Here is a 12,584-nt window from a genome sequence, read left to right as displayed (position 1 = left end):
CCAGTATTGAATTGCACCTTGGGCAACAGTGCAGAGTCCAGAATCTTAACTTCGCTCAACATATGTTTCCAGCAGATAAGTAAACAATCTGGACGTGAAATGAAAATTTTAATTAATGCAGTAATGCTATTACACCTCAAGTGTGCAAATCCCATTGCATTGCAGTGTGACAATGGGCTGATGAGCGGGCGGGGGTGGAGGGCCGCAAAGCCCCGGCAAGGGAGCCCGCGAGCCCCATCCGAAGCGGGCCGTCAGCGCTAGTTGGGTGCAGACCGACCCGACCGCCGTCTGAATCCGGCGCACCGGCGCTTCTCTTGGCCTCCTTTCGCAGCTCCTGGTCTCATTCTTTCCCCCTCGCCCATTGTGTGTGGGCGTGCGTGGGGTGTGCGCGCGTGGCGTGTGTGTGTGTGTTCCGATTTGGAGTCAAACTGTCTTTCGTTCCTGTACCTTTTCATGCCTCAAACCTTGGACTATACTGCTCTCCTCTTCCAAAGACATTGCACGCTATTTCTTGTTGAGCTCATTCAAATGAGGCGTGTTCGGCCCTAATGAAGTATTGGGTGATTTGCCCTAATAAAAAAAAAAAATTAAAAAAATAAACAGTTGGGTCTTGCCTTTGATGTCCTTATAAAACACCCCAATCCGAAGCCGAGGCGTGTGAAAGAAGAAAAAGACTCTCTCTCTCTCTCTCTCTCACACACACACACACACACGGGTAAGGGAGGCAGATGGACTAAAGAGGAACAACAGTAACCTGGAAGCACATCAAAAGCCAAGTGGAGATTGCCTCTCTCCAAACTGAAAAGCAACGATTTGTCGGCCAAGGGAGAGGACGTGGATGTGGCCGGCCAGAGGAAAAGCTTCCCTCCCCGATAGGAGAAGGGAAGTCTCCATTCTGGCTCGAAGATTGCCCCTCCAAAACACACAGAGAGAGACGCCTGCAGCAGCCTGCCCTGTGTTGTCTCCCATCCCGTCCTCTGCAGTTCTCCCGTCTCGCCATTCCATCCCAGACGCTTCCAGACTTGGCCCGGCGGCCGCGAAAAGTTTACTTCCCGCCACTTTCTAGCCTCCACTCGCTGGAAATGTCTCGCTGTCCTGTCTCTCCGATTGAACTCCCACTTGCCCCTGGAAATGTGTTTGGCTTGAAACCGATCAGGGACTCCCTCGCCCTCCGAGATCCCCATTCTCGGCCTTAAGTGCTCTGTGGATTGAACTAGAAGGCGACTTCCGCCGGTCCAGTCCATTTCACCGCCCAGTTCCATGGCCCACCCGCTTGATCGGCTTCCCTCTGCTTTCCAGCAGCTCCAAAACGCTCCCTCAACCCTCTGGGCGTGTTGCCTCGCCAAGGGCAGTGACAGAGACACGGCCTGCAGCAGCAACTCGTGCTAGCCCGGCTGCTGAAGACAACGGAGGGCTGAGGGCGATCTGAGAAGGGCCACTTTATAGGAGGTGTGGTGGAGGAGCGAGCGGCTTGTAAACGTTGCGAGGCGTCGCTTCCCGCGACTCCTGCAGGCAGCTGGCAGATCCCACCCCGCTCGGAGGCAGCAGCTGGCGAGGATCTGTGTGTCGATCTCTGTATATTTATGCGTCTGAGGACATGTTCTTACCTGTGCAACTTTCCCTCGCCTCTTTGAAGATGCGCCACCAGATGTTTACGTACAAGATGCAGCTAGATAAGGGATTGCTCACTGCGTCTCCCGAACTGACAGCTCCCAATCGCAAACTCTTCGCTTCCAAAGAAAGGCGCAGATACACACACACACACACACACACACACACACACAATTTCGCAGTTTTGTTTTCAGGAGGAACCTCTCTTTTTGAACTCCTTGTTTAAAATGACTCGCATGCACCAGGTGTTTGGGCTAGAGAATGGAGATGCTTTAATGATCTCCCGGTTCCTTTTTAACTAGCACAATCAAGAAAATATAACCAGGAGGAGGACGGGACTGGGATTTAAGGGTGGGTGGGGGGACCTTTCAAATCACAACCTTGGATCTTTTTGATCTTTCAGAGTCCCTTTGAATGGCTTTGATAGTCCTCAATGACGAATTTCCGCCCTTATTATCACCAATAAGCAGAAATAAGTAATAGCTCTCCAAGACTTCTTAATGTGGTACTTCTTTTCAAAGTAAAGTTTCTATCACGTTAACGGCTTGCTTGGTAAACCGCTTGCGCAGAAACACTTGGCTAAGAATTCAGCGTTACCAATTGCAACGAAATTAGGGTACACCTCTTTCTCGAGTTTAGAAAAGTGATTTTTTTTTTTTGAAGGGATAGAAAATTAAGTGTAAAAGGTAGTCAAGTCTATAGCTGGCCTTGCATTCAATCCTTCTTAAAAGGGGGAACATGAATTATGAGCCACCTTATTATTCTTTCTCTAACCTCTCCTGTCCATATAAGAGGCTATTTGAAAACTGTGATTTCTAAATAGCCCGATCCTCAACTCATTTAATCCACGGATGTTTGGATTTCAGCTGATAATCAGTGCAATCTTTAACTGTTCACATCCATATGAAATCTCTTATTGATTCCAATGAACTGCGAATTGTACTCTACTAGTGAGTTCTTCTGCTAAAATCAGAGGAATCATTTTACTCGCAACCAAATGAGTTTAGGATCGGGTGCCATTCCAGCTACGGTTAACGAGAATCACCCTTTACTCCTAAACCCCTCTACTAGAACGTGAGGCCCACTGATTTCAATTGAGCCTGCTAGCGAAGAAAACGCGTTTCCGACAGGACTATAAACGCACGGGGTCGGACACGTCTTTGGACATCAGCTGCACTGAAATCAGTGAGACGTGATGCTTGAGGCGACTTGGCTGCGGATAGGGTGCGAAGCGGCTTAAGTGCCGAGGAGAACTACGGCTGGACTTGCTTAGGGATGGGCTCATCCCAGTCTCCAAGCTGTCTCCCAGGAGAAACAGCCCCCAACTTCCTCTGGCACAAGCCATTCACACGTTTGCGCTGCAGCGGGCAGCTCCTCTTGCCAGAAGCAGCCTTGGTCCGCGGACTGAATTGGTTTTCCCTCGCATAGTCCCCCCATCTCGCCCTCCGACATTCACTGAACTCTGCAGGTCCTTCTCCTCTCCAGCTTCCCCGGCTAACTCCGACTGGCAATGAGTGGGGACCAGGCAAGCAGTGCGGAGGAGCACCGCCGCCAGCCCACCCCGACAGCTCCCATCCGCCTGGCACACAGACGCGGGGATGGTTGAACTGGAGCCCATTGCCTCCCCCCCCCCGCCCCGCTCTTTTGGCAGCGCACGGAAGGCGTGGTGTGTCTCCTAACCCCGCAGCCTTTTGTTTAATGATTTTATTGAAAGAAGGAGACAGTTGTGGGGAAACAGGTTTGACAGGGAGCTTCTCTCTCCCTTTGGGGAATATCCTCTCCCTCTCTCCTTTTTTTTTTTTTTTTTGGTCTCCTTTTGACATCAAAGTCCCTAATCGGTTCATTTCAGTGTCATGGCGATTATTTAACATATTTATCTCTGCCTGCATAAAAATAGTTACACACCTGCAAACGAAGAAACCGGCGGTATGGGGTAATTGGCTGGGGGAATGGATGAAATGCTACAAGGGGGCAGGAAGACTGAGGGGGAACGTAGAAGTTTCAAGACTAAAGTTTCCCCCCTGTTTGATATCAGTCCGAGTTTCTGGTTCAGTCAAACACAAACCCCACGCCCTTGCCGCAATTTCTGTGGATTTAGATTTTTAAAAAGCAAACGTTCGAATCACACAGAATTCTTCTTAGAACAGAATGGGAAAGTTGTTAATTATCCGGGACTAATGCAGCAAAATTGTTAGATTGTAGAAACTCTTGAGAAGGGAGTTTTCCTCACGTGCCACTTTGGTGACGGTACAAATACGAATTAAATTAGAAAAAGATGTAGAAGTACTAACACCTTTAGCACTACAGGCCTCTGGTGAGGCTGAGATAAGATTTCACACAAGATAAGACCAGATTTCACACAAGTTCCGTTGAAATCAAAAGGGATTTACTTCCAAATATATTTTGTTTGGAATATGAATTTCAGGGAAGCCTTGGGATAAGTAACTTTGCTCTAGATAGTGTTGGGGCTCCGCTGCCCTTTCCATTCTACCTGACGAAGAGTCCTGTGTGACTAAAAAGTAGCATCCTCCCACTCAAAAAAAAATGCTCCAAAACAAACAACAAAACAAAAAAGGAAGGAAGGAAGAACTGCCCAGTCTTACCTGTCTGGCGTTTCATTCTCTTGAGCCAACAGGACATTACAGCTCTGTAGCTATCCGATCAACAAAAGATTGCGACATGACCCGAGTATTTCGGAATTAACCAGCCTGATTGCGGGGGCGCGGGAACGCAAACGCACGTGAGAAGCCACAACACACAAAAAGAGACCCCACACATCTGGCAGGGATGAGTCAGTGTTGTCATCGAACCAGTAAGGGCTCATTGCAAGTAACCCGTTCAGTCAACCTGGTCATCTGCCCCCCGCCCCATCCCCACCACACACACACACATACACACACACACACACCATCCAGGCCCACTGGATAGTCATCCAGATGCGACAACTTCAGCTCTTTAAGAACTTTACTAGCACCCAGGAAGGCAGAAGAGAGGACTGAGGCTCGTGAGAAATGGGGGGGGGGGGTGATCGGGGGCGCGTCATGGTCTCCCCAGGTTGTTTTATGAGGGGCTCCTGCTCCCCACTCTGCCCTTTCCCAAATCTTCAGGGCAGAAGGCAGCTGATGAGGATGGCAGCCAACCGCCGGCGTTAAGCCTAATCTAGGTAGATGTTAAAGGACACTGAGCTATGACTGTTATCACAGGGCCTGACAGCAACTGTCAGCTGGGGTTAAATCAGCCAGGCAGCCCCACGAGCTGGCTCGCAGCTCCTTCCTCTCCAAGGCGGGGCCCATTCATCGTGGCTTTCCCGGGGTGCCCCCCTCGTCTCTGTGTCGCTGATTGCCGCCCAAGTCTTAATTGTGCCCCGTTTTGTAAGTGGACTTTTTTTGTCATGCTAAACGCGCGTGGTTCAGCCATCCTAACCTCGCCTTTCAGGGCTTTTCTCCTCGGCTCTTTTGTTTACCTTCGCCTGATCTCTCATTTATTTATCTATCTATTATTTATATGCTTACCCTTCCATTCAGGGCCCGTGTATGTTAATTGTGTTATGCCATTTAATTCTAACAGCGGTCTCAAAAGAGCACTTAATGAGAAAAACATCTACAACATGGATCACGTTTGCCATTCAGCTCAGACAGATGGACAACTGCGACTTTTTTCTTCCCCCTCTCCCCCTTCTTCCCCTTTTAATGAAAAATCCTTGCCTTAACAAAAGGAGAGACCTGATGAATAGGAGCGCCAAACACTGCTAATTGTTTGGGACAAGATGCTAATCTGCCTGCTCCGGCTTTCTTCCGAGGCTCGTCGGAGATCTTCCAGGCCTCCCCTCGAGTTTGGGAGATGGGGCGGGCGGGGGCGGGGAGAGAAAAGTTGAATTGGAAGACTGAAAGGAGCGGAAGGAAGGAAGTAGGGCTGGAGTGCCGGATCCCTGCCCAGCTAAGGAGGGAGGCAGACACCGAAAGCATTTTGACACTTTGCAGGGAGAAAACTCACTCCTGCCTGCAGGGCTGAATTTTCAAACGGAGAAGTGGCAAGGGGCGAAACTATTTGGGAATTAAGTCCTGTGCAGGCTTACCTGGGAGAAAGTCTTATATTAAGTTCAGTGGGACTTATTTCCGAGGAGAAAAGAATCGGATTGACCTAAACGCCCTCTGCCCTGCAACCTTTGCTCTTTCATTCCTAGACTCTTGGAAACTAATTGTGTTTAATCTGTGGGGAGGGATTCTGCACATGCTCAGAAAACACCTTTCTACATTCTAGGCTAAAGGGAACCTATCGACACAGCCCCAGTTCTGACCTGCTTTGCGCTTTCCTGTTTTTGGAAGACCTACGTCCGTCCTCTGCTTATACAATCTATATTATTTTGTCTCCAGCAGTACAGTGGAAGCATTTCAAGGAACTGGACAGTTTTTCAAAACTCAAAGCAAAATCTGGATATATCCATTCAATTCAACCTCAGTCATTCTTTTCTTTTCTCCTCTTTTCTTTTCTCTTCTCCTAGGAAGCCTATCCTTCCCAAAGTGAAATCTATTTTCCCTTCTCATTCGCTCCTACATCAGCCAACTGATCTTCCTTCTAGTATTTTAACAGGGTATGGGGGTGTTAAACTTTTGCCTTTCAGTGCAACCCACAAGACTGATCGTTAGAAGTGAACCCGGGAGACCTGACTGAGCGGCTTTAAGCCGGCCACTCTCTCTGTGTGTGACTCAGCCTCAGTCCCTCTGTCTGTAAAATAGGAATAGCTTGTGAAGAGGGAGGAAGAGGGAGAGAAAGGAACTTTACACGCCCTGGGGCCTTAGAAGCCGAGCCACGAGTGAACAGAAAGGAAGCTATTTAGAGAGACGAGTTTAAAAACGATGGGCGTGATCCTCCCTGAAGGTCTTCTTCTCCAGCCCCATTGACTGAATGGGGGTTGGTTAGGAATGCTACCTAAGCGTCCATCTCATATACCAGCCCCATTCATTTCCAGTGGCGTTTGCGCAGGAGAAGATGCCAGGGAATTACTCTCCTCTAAAAATCCGCTGGTTTTGCAGGACGATTTGAACCATTTCCATACGTTTAGGCGTGGGGGGAGGCTACTAATATCCTAAGTCTAGCATTTCATCACTTGCAGGCCCTTCTAGGACTCCACAGGATTAGTTCGCTCAGCTTCCCTGCAGTCCTTAAGGCTTTTAGGTGGAAGCTTGTAAAAACTGAAACTGGAGTCACACCACATCGCTGACGTGTTCGACGACAGATTGTCTTTATTCAAAATGTCTTTGTTCAACAAATGAACAGAATTAACGAGGTAAAATCCTTCTGGATACAATTTTTCCCCAATACATTGTTAAAACATATTTAAATTACCACCGTGTTATTCTTTTTTAATTATTATTTTTTCTCATTAAAAAAAAACAATTCTACTGCCTGACCATATCTGACATTCTGTCTAAAGTAAACTTAGGTCTACTTGCACTGATTCACACAAATTGAAGGACTATCTGTTTAAAATTAAGCAAACACTATCATACCATGTTTGAAATATAAACGTTTTCCCCCTTTTTAATAACTCTGAAGAGCTTCTTTTTTCTTTCCCCCCCTTTTAATCTTTTGACACGAAAAGCATTTTTACTTATTAGTGCTGGATGGTAAAATATAGATATATAGATATATATAACACAGCTAAATCTTGTCTTTTAATGTGCAAAAAAAGGAAATCAGAATACTTTCGGGATTTAAGGTATTCAAGTCCAAATAACATCCGATCATAGGAACTCATAGACATTAAGATAATAAATAAATTTGAAAAGGAAACGGAAATCAAAGCTGGTCGGCCTTTTGGCCAAAAGGGCAATTCAGAAGTTTGACACATTTACAATTCTTACAAGTTTGGAGCACCGCTGGGCCCCAAGTGCAGAAAGAATAACAGCTTTTTGTGTGTGCGTGGGGTTTCTGGTTTTGTTTTGTTTTTTGGATTTAACTACAAAGTCTCGCAGTTCCCCTCCCCCCCCCAAAAAAGAGTCTTAAAGTCTTTCCCCGGGGTGAAATCAGGTCCCCGGGGCATCTCTCCCGTGCTCAGGTGGCTTTTTGTTTGTTTGTTTTAAATATCTTGTTTCTGGAGTCTCTTATGTTACATGCACCATTCCAATTCCATCTGCAAGCCAGCCAAGATCTCGCCTCTGTGTGTGTGACTGTCAAGTGGGAGTCTGTGTGTTACATGGCCGTGGCGTGCGCTGAAGAATAGGGGTCTATTCCAGTCTTGGTCATGCCTGGGAATAATATGTAGGCCACGGGAGGCTGCAAACTGGACGCCGACCAAGCGGTACAGTTACAGGGCACCACGTAGCCCGGGTTGGTTGGCGACGGGTGGGTGTGGGTGTGCTGGCTGGGGCAACTCAAGGTGCCAAAGGCCCCGTTCTGGTATCCCAAGGTGGAGGCGTAGGGCAGGGTGCTGGTGGCTAAGGTGTGCGGCACCTCAGTCATCTTCTGGAGGGCGCTGGAGCTGAACTGGCTGGGGTCAAGTAAGGAGTAAGGTGCGGAGGTGGGGGGCAGGAAGGCCCTCGCCTTCTCCGGGGAGCTGAGCAGAGAGTCCGTGGCTGACACGGGGAGCCCTGCCGCCTTTAGGGGGTCAGTGTCTCCGAGGTAAGGCAAAGGGAAGACATACCTGTCCTTCTTGAGGAGGTTCTTGGGCTTGCGGCGGGGCCGGTACTTGTAATCGGGGTGCTCCTTCATGTGCTGCGCTCGCAGCCTCTTGGCTTCGTCGATGTAGGGGCGTTTCTCGGCTTCCGACAGCAGCTTCCACTCGGCCCCGAGGCGCTTGCTAATCTCCGAGTTGTGCATTTTAGGGTTCTCCTGGGCCATCTTCCGGCGCTGGCCCCGCGACCACACCATGAAGGCGTTCATGGGGCGCTTGATGTGGTCCGAGGGCTTGGACATGGCTGCGCCGGACGGACGCCTCCTCGAGCAGCCCACGCACCACCAGCAGCCCCGGCGCCGCTCCCCTGGCTCCGCTTCTCCTCCTGCCTTCCAGCCAGGCGACCCCCCAGCTCTCAGCTGATCATACCAGTTCTCCCAGCGATCCAGTCCCTGCCGAGGTGCCCTGACGGTCGGCTGGGGGGCGGGCCAGGGGGGAGCCGCAGGAGGCAGGCGGGCGGGCAGGCAGGCAGGGCGGGCGAAGAAGCCCCAGCAGTGAGGCCGGAGGCAATCCAGGGGCGCCTGGTCCGGTGGGGAGCTCTCCTGAGGATTGCTGGGGTTGCCTTCGACGGCGCTGGAGCGGGGGGCTCGGCGGCGCGGCGAAAGGTGTCTGCTTGTGCTGGCAAGGGAGTGAGGAAAAGCAGCGGAGCCCGAGCCAAAAGCGGGGAAGTTCAAAGGCGAGGCTGTTCGGGACGGCGCGCAAGCTTGACAGAGCGGCAGCAGGGCGTTCACTCCCCGAACCTGGGCGCCCAATCAGCGGCCAGAGAAAGAGAGAGCGAGAGACTGAATACCTTCGCAAAGGAGAGAGGAGAAAAAGAGGAGGGGGAGGGAGGGAGGGGGAAGAAGGGCAGAAATCACTAAAGACACAGGATTAAAGGGGACGCTTTTGTTCGACGGCGCATTAATAGCAGCCAGCCAATAAAACCTCGCACGCCCCCTCATTTTGGGGCGGAGTGGGTGGGGGAAAGCTCTGGGCCGGGGGACAGGGCTTGATTGTAATCCTCACCCAACTTGCGTGGGGGGAGAGAGAGAAGAGAAGGGAGAGAGTTTATCAATGGGGCAGCAACACGAGCCAAGGGCAAGGGCCACGTTCTTTGCTTCCGCCCCCGACCAAAGTACCACTGGGGCTGCGGTGTCTGACGAGGAGTGGGGGGCGGCGCGGGAGTGGCAGGCAATGGGGAGCGAGCGATTGTTTCCAAAGCGAGAGGGAATAGACGAACGGGAAGGAAGCCACGCTTCTCCCTCGGATACCTGGCAAAGAGACCCGCTCTTGGCGGGATTGGGCCGGACTAGGAAGGAAAAGGCGACAGCGCAGGGCAGGGAACGAAACGAAGATCAGTATTCATTAAGGAAACTCCGGGCGGTTAGGGGACAACGGCGGGGTGGATTTGGATCTGGGACTGTGGGACAGCCAACTTCCAAGGCGATTTGGGGCTTACTCTGATTAGAGTCAAGATTTAGCTCACATTCGGGGGCGGGGCGGATTGACCAAGACCAAATGACCTCAGCTCAAATGAACCGATTCGGGGGCGGGGGGGGGGCGCTTAGCGGGCAGGGCTGCGGAAGTGGTGAAGAGACAACCCCCCCCCCTTTTCGTGACGTCCTTTTGCGATGTGTTTTCTAAATGTAGCCCTTCCTTGTCCTGGGCTTTCGTGCTGCTGTTTGTAACTATAAAGATTGGTTTCTAAAGAGGACGAAATACCCACAGGAGCCCTCTCCCTCCTCCTCTCCACGCCTGTTTTCTTTGAATAATTGCAGCCTAACGCAACATGCCCTTGGGGAAAATATTTATTAAATGGAAACCATTTCCCCCGAATCCCTAAAGAGACCGGGTTCTTTAAGGGCGTATGGGCTTTTTATGCACCTGCCTAACTGAAAACTGGTCCAACATCATCATCCCCCCTCCGATCAACACAGTTCCACAGTTCCCACCGCTCGCTTTCATGTTTGACCGTCTCTTTCGAATAACAGCGTCGGGGTGCTGGAGTTTGGCTTCCTTGGTTTTGCAACTCTGGGTCTTTGGAGGGCTGTTGTTGTTGTTTAATTAACCTTACAGAAAGATGCTTTTAAAGATAGATCTCGAACAGCCGGTTTCATTTCTAGACACAAATGGCACGCCAGGAATTTTTGGATCCTGTTTAAAGCTGTTGAGATGTAAAAAGAAGAGCTCGGTTCCATACTCTTTATTCCAATTAAGTACAGAAGGTGTTTTTATACATACATACATACATACATAGATACATACATACATTCTACTATGCCCGGTGGCGATACACATTCATACATACAGATATACAACTTTATGATTTGCAGTTGCATAGAAGGGACTGGGGCGGGGGGACTCACTCATTTTCTTCCTTCTTCTCGGTTGCTACAGGGGAGGGGAAAAACAATTATTTGTTTTCCCAACAAACCTCCCACTCTCCCACCCTCACCGATTCTTCGGGGAATTCGTTGAACTTCGGTGCTAAAAGAAAGGAGAGATGGTCTCCAGTCCTTTCACCTGTACTGGCATCCCAGTATCCCCGTGGGCAACACCTGCTGCCTAGCAGTCCTGGCGCATTTGGAGAGGGGTCTTCTCCGCCCCCACCCCCGTCCACCTGTTTTTCTCTCCAGAATCAGAGCTGTTGCGTTCCAAAAGCAGGAGGAGGAGGTGGCGAGGAAACACTCCCCACTGCTGGCAACCGAATAGGTAACAGATCGCAAATATTTGCAACACACCAATCATTTGTCAGCCTGATACATGTTTTCCCACTCTGCCCGGGGCCCTCCGCATGCGTTCCCCAAGGTATATTTAGAGGTTACACACAGCGAGTGGCTGCTTGCTTCATGCATATGGAAGGAAATCAGCTTTGCTGTGTATTGGTATGTCTCCTTCCAGCTGAGACCCCCCCTCAACCCCCCCAGCTTCCCAATTCCATCCTATCACATCTTTTTTCAAATGGAATATTTATGTATGTATATGTGTATGTGTATATATACACACATACTATCATGGATGTGTGTATATCTATATCTATATCTATATCTATATCTATATCTCTCCTACATCCATGATATAGCACTGTGTGTGTGTGTGTGTGTGCGCGCTACATCTATGATATAGCTTGATGCTAATGTTTATAATTCCATTTTGGGCAAAGGGTGGCCATGGATTTCGGAACTGAATGTAAGCATTCCATCGATATGGAACTTCATAAAAAAGAATATCCCGGAAGTGAGATCCTCTAGTTAGAGAACTACACAAAGGTGAATACAAAGCCCAGCCCTTTTCATACACTCAGAGCAGGGGTGTAGCTACAATTGAGCGGATGGGTTCAAAGAAGCCGGCTCCTGAGGGGCCCCGCTCCACCCCTCCCTATTTCCTTCATTATCTCCCTCACTCTGAGGGGCCGCCAGGGAGAGGGGTGAAGAGGGGGCCCCTCCCCTAGCTCTGCCCCTGGCTCAGAGGGGTGTACGCCTTGAGTTAGCCACCTCGATTTAAAGCTGAAGTGTGACTACAGGAACTTGGCTCAGAATTCTTTCTTCCAGATTGGAAACGCAGCGTCTCTTCTGCCTGGTGGCGATACACGCCCAGACATACATTTTCCAGACACACACCAGACACTTCTCCCCACCACCACCTCACCCCACCCCCACCCCTCCACGCGCAAGTTGATGTGCCAAAGAATATGGCTGTATAAGACACATTTTCTCACACGCCTTTGCATGCTAAACTAATGGCACGGATCTATATTTCTGAGCACGGTGGAGTGTTTAGGCAAGAAGCCCCTTTCAACATGCTCTTTAACCAGCAGGAAGGGCTCGCTTGATACGGGCCTGTAAACGGCCAAATCTAGCAGGTAGTAAGGGAATAACAGGGGTAACATGAAGCATGTGTATTTTTTCCTTTATCGGTCGATTTAAACTTCTAGCGGAGGACAAAACCCCACCAGTAATAATCAGAGGTGTTTCTCGTGAAAGCACTTGTTTCAGAAGTTAAAGCCAGAGGTGGCACCATAACACCGATGATAACGGATGGTGCATATGTAATGTTGCTACATTTTCTTACCACCACCACCGCCCCCAGGATGCTATAGTAAGTCTTGCTTTAAAAAAAGAAACAGGGCAAAAAAGATCGTCAAGCATGAGTAAGGAACCACCATTCCTCCTTCCCATTGCATTCCCCCGAGGGGAATTGGAATGGGATTCAAAGCAGTAGCAAACGTAGCTAGTAATTTTCCTTGCCTATTGGCGGGGAGGAGGGGGGCTAGAGAGACAGCTCACCTGTTCAAACATCAAACATCAGACAGACAGACGCA

At 49.8% G+C, this 12,584-nt stretch overlaps 1 protein-coding gene and 1 long non-coding RNA gene across 3 annotated transcripts; both read right to left on the bottom strand.

Annotated features, from left to right (window-relative positions):
- Positions 1-91: 91 nt before the first annotated feature.
- LOC128352369 (uncharacterized) lies at positions 92-4,446 on the bottom strand. 2 transcript variants are annotated; one of them, XR_008320360.1, is made up of 2 exons: positions 4,215-4,446; positions 92-570 (listed from the first exon to the last, which is right to left on the bottom strand). It is a non-coding gene; the product is annotated as an uncharacterized LOC128352369 (long non-coding RNA). The 2 variants fall into 2 exon arrangements; XR_008320361.1 differs by lacking the exon at positions 4,215-4,446 and adding an exon at positions 1,608-1,713.
- Positions 4,447-6,829: 2,383 nt separating this feature from the next.
- On the bottom strand, positions 6,830-9,026 carry SOX14 (SRY-box transcription factor 14). The gene has a single exon (XM_053304383.1). The coding sequence runs from the start codon at positions 8,524-8,526 to the stop codon at positions 7,804-7,806; it is 723 nt and encodes a 240-aa protein (XP_053160358.1). The 5' UTR covers positions 8,527-9,026; the 3' UTR covers positions 6,830-7,803.
- Between the last annotated feature and the right edge of the window lie 3,558 nt (positions 9,027-12,584).

The sequence above is a fragment of the Hemicordylus capensis genome, chromosome 3 (genome assembly GCF_027244095.1).
Source record: "Hemicordylus capensis ecotype Gifberg chromosome 3, rHemCap1.1.pri, whole genome shotgun sequence".
Lineage (NCBI taxonomy): Eukaryota > Metazoa > Chordata > Lepidosauria > Squamata > Cordylidae > Hemicordylus > Hemicordylus capensis.
Note: the sequence above shows the minus strand (reverse complement) of the source record. Positions and strands in the feature narration are given on the sequence as shown.

Excerpts from the sequence above, each read along its gene's own strand:
- SOX14 (XM_053304383.1), bottom strand. The coding sequence starts at position 8,526 with ATGTCCAAGCCCTCGGACCACATCAAGCGCCCCATGAACGCCTTCATG.